The sequence below is a fragment of the Rhineura floridana genome, chromosome 6 (assembly GCF_030035675.1).
Source record: "Rhineura floridana isolate rRhiFlo1 chromosome 6, rRhiFlo1.hap2, whole genome shotgun sequence".
NCBI lineage: Eukaryota > Metazoa > Chordata > Lepidosauria > Squamata > Rhineuridae > Rhineura > Rhineura floridana.
In genome coordinates this window covers 82,982,943-82,991,422 of record NC_084485.1, presented here as the reverse complement: position 1 = coordinate 82,991,422, position 8,480 = coordinate 82,982,943, and the positions used below count along the sequence as shown (strand labels likewise).

The 8,480-nt window shown below is 45.4% G+C and overlaps 1 protein-coding gene and 1 non-coding gene across 3 annotated transcripts in view; both read left to right on the top strand.

Annotated features, from left to right (window-relative positions):
- The first annotated feature begins 1,001 nt into the window (after positions 1-1,001).
- LOC133388205 (U5 spliceosomal RNA) lies at positions 1,002-1,117 on the top strand. The gene has a single exon (XR_009763687.1). It is a non-coding gene; the product is annotated as a U5 spliceosomal RNA (small nuclear RNA).
- Positions 1,118-2,163: 1,046 nt separating this feature from the next.
- KIF2C (kinesin family member 2C) overlaps positions 2,164-8,480 on the top strand; it is a 53,699-nt gene continuing 47,382 nt past the window's right edge. Inside the window, exon 1 of one of the 2 annotated variants that reach the window (XM_061632746.1) lies at positions 2,164-2,360. In XM_061632746.1, the coding sequence (XP_061488730.1) occupies positions 2,297-2,360 (64 nt within the window). In that variant the 5' untranslated portion in view covers positions 2,164-2,296. The remainder of the gene's footprint in view (positions 2,361-8,480) is intronic. The other variant, XM_061632745.1, reaches the window with a different exon arrangement.

The window sequence follows — 8,480 nt, the reverse complement described above, 5'->3', positions numbered from 1 at the left end:
ACCTTAAATACAGTTGCCAGTTGTCTGTCTGCCAGTGTTATGGTACAAACATTGCCAATGTATTATAATGATTACAACCAGCGTATGTTTATTTCACTCCACACTCTGAAGCAAACCCTTTGAGAGAAAGTGTAGGTACCAGGAAAAATATAAAACTCATCAGACAAACCAGTCCCCTGTTCACTTTCTTCAAGCTCTGATAGACCAAGAGCCTTATATGCAGAAGGTCTCAGTTTCAACACCTGGCATCTGCAGATGGGGTTGAAAATTGTTCCTTGTCTGAAATCCAGGGGAGTCCCTGCAAGTCAGTGTAGGCAATATTGAGCTAGTTGGAAAAATTGGTCTAACTCTATACAAGGCAGCTTCTTGGTCGTGATCGCGCAGGCAGTAACTGCTGTCCCTGTTACCTTCCCACCCAAGCATTGGGAAGAGGGCCCAGGAAGCATGGGATTTCCCTTGGAAAAACTGGTCCCAGGAATCTCCCAGATAATAGGCTCTTCTCGAGAGCATGGGTAAAGTAGCGTGCCTTGAGTACCCTGAGTCTGTCACCCTGGGGGCTGCTGCCGGTCGAAGCTTAATTTGGTTCCTACACTGGTATCACTTTTCGAACACAGAAGTATTTGAACTGAACTGCCATTGCAAGCAAGAAGCATCAAGTCAGCAGCAGAACCAACACGGCACCCCCTTGCCTTGCCATACTTCGCCCAATTCTTAACAGCCCCCCGCCAAGGAGTGAGAGCAGGGCGTAAAGCAGGAAGGGTTTGTAACCTTATTTGTATATTGTAGCAACCATGATGCATTGCGCGGAAGAAATACTTTATCTGTATTTTATGTTTATTTGTATAGCGCAAATTAAATTTGCTAGTTCTAAAAACAAGCAGAACTGCCGGCTTATACCTTATTTTGTAGGAAAAAAGGAACTTAATGCTATTTTCTTAGAAGTCGCTATTACCTATCGGGCAGGCGTTGATACCCTCGCAAATTTGCCACGAATTGTGTTTGTGCTTTGGTTTCTCTTCATATCGTATAAATTTTTTGCCTTTTACTAAAGATTTCCGTGGAGAGGAATAGTTACGAGTTTATAATCAATGTTTTGAGGCCCTGCTTTGGTGGGGCTATTATCAATGGTTTAAAAAAGCAGATTTGTATTCTTATGTTTAGAAGAGCTACAAGTCCCCTTGTACTCCACTCTTTAAAGGCACTCATAAAAACAGCACCGTTAATATCCAGTCCATATCTACTCAGAAATGCACTATTGAATTCAATGGGACTTTCTCGCCGGAAGTTGCGTGTAGGACCGCGGCCCAATATTTACGTATGTAGTAATTATACGCTGTAGTACCTACCAATATAATTCTATTGAAGCTAAAACGTAGCTTTCCTTCAAAGTATCTATGCGAGATGTGTAGAGCAATCATATCCATGCTTGCCCAGAAGCAAGTCTGACTGAATTTGTATTTATTTAGATCTTAGGATTCTTCACTTTTCCAAGACAACTCATAGCAGCCGGTTATTCGTAAACAAACGAGAATTCCCCCAAGTGTTACTTTTAAATAGTCGCATTGATCACGATTTAATGGAAACCCTGTTCAAATTCCCCCTCAGCCATGAAATTCGCTGGATGACCTTGAGCTAGACGAGTCTCAGCCAGCCTATCTCACAAGAATGTTGTTGGAATAAAATGGATGTCGAGAGTGTCTGAGAAGGAAGGGCGGGGTAAAATACAATTAATATGAGTTATGCATAATGTTGCATTAATAATTATCACGAGATTCCCATAAAATTTAAAAGAAAGGAAAAAGTTGTATACAATATGACAACAAAAAATAGAATAGAGAGCAAAATGCAAAAGATTAAAAAGAAATAAAAAACCTTAAAAATTAGCATACACCAAGGAACAGTTAACTTGCGTTGGAAGACCCCGTCTGTCACCAGCCGATACAGTTGCTAACAAAAAATAGAAGGCAGGCTATGAGATTTATTATTTATTATTTATTTTCTTCTTAGCATATGTTCCCAGTAGGCACTGTGTCACTAATTTTGGCTTGCATGAGGAGATGTAATTCTCCAATAAACAAGGGTAACAATTGGGGGCGGACGGGTGCCGCAGGGCATGCTAGTAGATGTAGTTCTGCGAGCGTTCATGTCACCTGACAGACGTCGTTTCCCGGCAGGCTTTGCGGCGCGCCCCGTTCAAAACGGCGGCAGTTGGTTCAATGCTGCTTTACGATACCGGTTTCTGAAGGGGAAGGAGCAGTTTCTTTGCTGACGCCAGAGAGCCAGACTTTTCAATAGTATGGATTCAGGTGTTTATAGATGCCTTCAGCCTGGGTTATCGATTAATATTCAGCGTAGCAATGGTAAGTAAGGACCAAGAGATTGGCATAAATCGCGATCTATTTTGATATGTCTTTTTCCTCTTGCCGTAGCCAATGTGTTAAGTCTCTTCTGGAGTTAATGCGCATGCGCTGTGGTTATCCTCGCCTCCCTTCTGGAGGGTTCTCGCATCCCCAACAGTAAAGAGAAGGGACCCAACATATAGGCTTTCTCTCTTTTACCACTCGTTTCTGCCCTGTCTTCCAGGTTTCTTTAGGGGTCTTGAATTCTGAAGGACGGAAAACTTTAGCCCTCAGAGTGCAATATTTCTGTCTTTTTCAAGTCCTTGCTAAGAGCTGGATGCCTTTTTTCTCTTCACTGATATTGTTTGTAAGCACCATTTTTGTTGCACCTCCTCAAGCTGCCTTATAGGGTGTTGAGCCACTGGTCTAGCCCAGCGTTGTCTGCTCTGACTGGCAGTGGCTCTAGCGTGTGCTGTACCAATATAAGCTATGCCTAATGTTGTGTGTCTTTTGTTACTGCTTTTTGAGGAGCAAATCAGTGCAATTATTTCAGACCGAAAACTCCACTGTGTCCTCTGTGCATTGTATATAAAGTTTCTTAAAGAAAATTAACCCCAGTAGCAGCCTTTTTTATTTATGTATCATTGGGATGTGTGTTCTATCTGATATAGATAAAAGCTGTGTAAGTGCTGTGAATAGAAACAGTATTCTAATGCCTCTCAATAAGTAATCTGACTAGTCCCAGACTTGCTAGCTTCAGCAATGCTCCCCCAGAACTTCCATATTTTAACAAATATCTTAATTGTTTTTCTTTTTCCCTACCCCAACAATACACAGGTTGTTAGTCTTTTTTTACATTAAGAACTACAATGGTTGCTGCATGTATTTTTTAATATATACAACAATAACTGCAAACAAAATGTATACCGGGGGGAGATGGATTTACCAAGTAGCGATGAAAGATGTTTAGTGTCTTTGCCTCAGAAGATCTCCTTCAATGGAGGTGTTTTAAACAGAGGCTGGATGGCCATCTATCATAAATACTTTAGTTGCATTCTCCACTGAAAAGGGGTTTGGATTAGGTGGCTTCCTAGGTTTCTTCCAGTTCTATGAGTCTGATAAGCAGAAATGCTCATAAGGTGAGAGACAGCCCTTATTAATTCAGGTCCCAGACTGTTAAGGCTTTATAGGTTTCAAACGCGTCTGGAAGCTAACAAACAGCTGGTACAGCTGTTCTGTAGAATGACTTTGGTAGATGTATTGCTTTCTGTTTCAGTTTATAGTGATCTGTGGAGTTATTTTTATACAATGGTTTGAAGAACTTTTTAAAAGGACTGAGGGCCACATTCTCTTGTGGGCAATCTTTCAGGTGCCAGAGGCAAAAGTGGGCAAATAAACTACAAGTGGCTACATTCTAGTCATGCAAGTGCTGGAGGTGTATATACACATGCATCTCCATTCAGACAAGCAAGAGACATTATCACAGTTCAAGGACACATTATAGCCAGACAAAAGCACTCAAAGGGGGTGCAGAACAGGGCCTGGGGAGAGTCCTGAGGACTGGATAGAGAGGCCTGCAGAATCATGTTTGCTTCCCCTACCTTGAAGTTCCTTACCTTTGTTTTGCAGACAAACACTTCTAAAATGGATTTTGAGCTTTAGATACAGCAATTATTTTTGGGGGGGCAATGGTACTGCCTAGAAACTATCAACAATGGCTAGCTAAGGTATAACTAAACTTGTCTATGTAGATTGAGAAAAGGGGGCTCATCACAAAAGGTATACCTCTCAAGTCAAAAAACATTTTGAGCTTTCCTATGTACAGTTAATCATGTTGGCTTGTAGAACCTGCTGTTGTCCAAGCATGGAGCTAGTGGGATTGATGGAATAGTCATAAAGGTTCATAGTGAACTTTTTAAGACTGAAGGAAGTGACCTGGTAAGGAAAATAATTACTGTGAATGGTTGTACTACCTAGAACTGTCCTTTATTTATTTATTTATTTTTTGTTTAATTTATAAACCGCCCTTAGCCTGTGGCTCCCTGGGCGGTGTACAACATAAGATAATACAATAAATCAGCAAAATCACAAAATGTAAAATACAGATACATAACAATAAAATAAATTAAAATAACCAAAACATTAAAACATTTAAAATACATTAAAATGCCTGGGAGAATAGGAAGGTTTTAACCTGGCGCCGAAAGGATAACAACGTAGGCGCCAGGCGTACCTCCTCGGGGAGACTATTCCACAATTCGGGGGCCACCACCGAAAAGGCCCTGGATCTTGTCACTACCCTCTGAGCTTCTCGATGGGTCGGTACTCGGAGGAGGGCCTTAGATGTCGAACGAAGTGCACGGGTAGGTTCATAGCGGGAGAGGCGTTCCATCAGGTATTGCGGGCCCACACCGTGTAAGGCTTTATAGGTCAATACCAGCACGTTGAATTTGGCCCGGAAACAAATCGGCAACCAGTGCAAACGGGCCAGAACAGGTGTAATATGTGAGGACCGATTGGTCCTCGTCAACAGTCTGGCTGCTGCGTTTTGCACTAGCTGCAGCTTCCGAACTGTCTTCAAGGGTAGCCCCACGTAGAGTGCATTACAGTAGTCCAATCTAGAGGTCACCAGCGCATGAACAACTGAGGCGAGGTCGTCACTGTCCAGATAGGGGCGTAGTTGGGCTACCAACCGAAGGTGGTAGAACGCATTCCGAGCCACCGAGGCTACCTGAGCCTCAAGTGACAAGGAAGGATCGAAAAGAACCCCCAAACTACGAACCTGTTCCTTCAGGTGGAATGTAACCCCATCCAGAACAGGATGAACATCCACCATCTGTGCGGAAAAGGCACTCACTAACAGTGTCTCAGTCTTGTCTGGATTGAGTTTCAGTTTATTAGCTCCCATCCAGTCCATTATCGTGGCCAGGCAACGGTTCAGCACATCAACAGCCTCACCTGAAGAAGATGAAAAGGAGAAATAGAGCTGCGTGTCATCAGCATACTGATGACAACGCACTCCAAAACTCCGAATGACCGCACCCAGAGGCTTCATGTAGATGTTGAAAAGCATGGGGGACAGAACCGATCCCTGAGGGACTCCACAATGGAGAGTCCAGGGTATTGAGCAATGCTCCCCAAGCACTACCTTCTGGAGACGATCCGCCAAGTAGGAGCGGAGCCACTGCCAAGCAGTACCCCCAACTCCCAACTCCGCAAGTCTCTCCAGAAGGATACCATGGTCGATGGTATCAAAAGCAGCTGAGAGATCAAGGAGAATCAACAGAGTTACACTCCCTCTGTCCCTCTCCTGACAAAGGTCATCGTACAGGGCGACCAAGGCTGTTTCTGTGCCAAAACCGGGCCTAAAACTGGATTGAAACGGATCTAGATAATCGGTTTCATCCAAGAGCGCCTGGAGCTGGCTGGCAACCACCCGTTCCAAGACCTTGCCCAGAAATGGAACATTCGCTACCGGTCGATAGTTGTTCAAGTTACCTGGGTCCAAGGAAGACCTCTTCAAAAGAGGTCTCACTACAGCCTCCTTGAGACAACGAGGGACAACTCCCTCTCTCAAGGAGGCATTGATCACTTCCTTGGCCCAACCGGCAGTTCCAACCCGGCTAGCTTTTACTAGCCAAGAGGGGCAAGGGTCCAGTACCGACGTGGTTGCACGCACCAGTCCAAGCACCTTGTCAATTTCCTCAAGCTGCACCAACTGAAACTCATCCAATAATTGAGGACAAGACCGTGATCTGGGTACCTCAATGGAGTCAACTGTCCTAACATTAGAGTCGAGATCCCTACGGATGCATGCGATTTTATTTTGGAAGTGCCCCGTGTGATGCCCTTCCCTGGCTCTCCCTGTCAGGTTCCTACCTGCTCGTGGCTACTGCCTGTCACTAGGCACCACCAGGGACTCCACCAGTCCGGACTGTCCTTTTTTATGGTTTCTCTCTCCGCTCTAGCATAGACCTCACCAGATCCCCCTGCTAGGCAGCACCACCAGTCACGTCCTATAACCAGTATCCCCAAAGACTCTGCCTGAGTCTCTCTCAATCAGGTTACATCTGCAACTGCGTGCTTAAGCTGTCCCAATCCCTTTGATCTATACAGAATGCATATAATTCTGGTTTGCTCTGAATACTTGTGGTGTTATATTCTTCCCTTCACCGCTGCCACCATTTGTTACAGTTTCCCTTCAGCCTTGGTTATTACCTTACCCTCCCTTCTGGTCTGTGAAACCCCAGCCAAGCATCAGGCCTTTGGTAAACCAAATAAGTATTTATTAAATAACAGAGATAACAAGATTACTTTATAAAGGCACATAAGCATATGGTTTCATCTATTACTATGATACTTGACTTATCATAAACTAGAACTCCCACTCTCTCTTTCTCCACACTCTCCTGACATCCACCTCTCAAACAACTCTCACAAACCCACCAAAACAACCCTCTCACGTCCTCCCAGATTTAACTGTCATCCTTCCATTTATGCTCTCCGCCATTCTCAACACTCAGCCAATCATCCAGCATTCTACTGCCCATTCACTCCCCCCTCCTCTTTCATTCCACTTACCATTTATCTCCTATACAAACAGCACTTACCATATATACACTAATACAGGAACATCACACCCCACAAACTCGTTGCAGCGGGCTTCAGGTGACACTATGATGTCCTGAGGGCCAGAATGTAAAAGCCCTCGTACTATCTTAAAGAGCTCCGCAGGGCGGCACAAAGATGATCTAATACTGGCAGCAAAATAGCACTTTTTTGCTGCCCTTACTGCTTCTATATACAACTTAGTGGAGGCACTTACCAAGGCATAATTGCATCCGTCTGGAGTTCGCCTCCATCTGCACTCAAGCCTCCTCCTCTCTTGCTTCATCACTCTCAGCTCCGGGGTATACCACGGAGCTGTATGAGCTCTACATCGAAGGGGGCGCGCGGGAGCGATCGTGTCAACAGCCCGGGTCATTTCCGTATTCCACAGTTCGACCAGGGCCTCGACAGGAGCACTAGTCTTATCAGCTGGAAAGTCTCCCAGAACCTTCTGAAAACCCAGAGGATCCATTAGTCTCCGAGAGCGGACCAACTTAATAGGTCCCCCACCTTTGCAGAGGGAAAGGGTCGCCGTAAGCCTAAATCTCAGCAGGCGGTGATCTGTCCATGACAATGAGGTAGATGAAAAACACCCCACCTGCAGGTCACCATCTCCATGTCCAGTGGCGAAGATCAAATCAAGAGTGTGTCCCGACACATGCGTTGGGCCAGTAGAAAATTGAGACAGCCCCATTGTTATCATGGAGGCAATGAAGTCCTGAGCTGCGCCAGATAAAACAGCCTCGGCATGGATGTTGAAATCCCCCAGTACCAAAGTCTAGGGGATCTCAACAGCACCTCCGAGACTATCTCTGTCAGCTCAGCTAGGGAAGCCGTTGGGCAGCAAGGTGGGCGGTACACCAACAGAATTCCCAATCTGTCTCGCTGGCCCAACACAAGGTGGAGACACTCCAGACCAGTCACCGCCTGGACAGGGTGCCTGGTTGAGAAGAAAAGAACTCTTATAGACCACAGCGACCCCCCCTCCCCGGCCCTCGGATCTACCACAATGCTGCACCATATACCCGGGTGGGCAAAGCTGGGAAAGAGCAACTCCTCCCTGCTCCCCCACCCAGGTCTCGGTTATGCATGCCAGATCGGCCCCCTCCTCCACAATTATATCATGGACAAGGGAGGTTTTATTATATACCGATCTGGTATTTAAAAGCAGCACTTGGAGATCCGAGAGCTGGCTGATAGGACAACCCGAAATCCTGTGGGTATGAGGAGAACCGGAACGAGGCACAGACACAACTTGTCTGGGACTAGTTCCCCTTACCTGGCATGTTCTCCTCCTAACACCATACCTCCCATTACCCGTCACTACGTTAATTGGGCCCCCCGAAAGTCTCCCCGCTGCACATAAAATCCTCTCTCCCAGGCACATATTAAAACACCAAAAAATTCATACACACACGCACACTAACATACACACAACACAATCCTCACTCATATAACACAACATTAAAATGACAAAGTGACAGTGATGATGGTGGCGTCCACACTCGAATCAAAGGCAGCTCTCCTATAAGC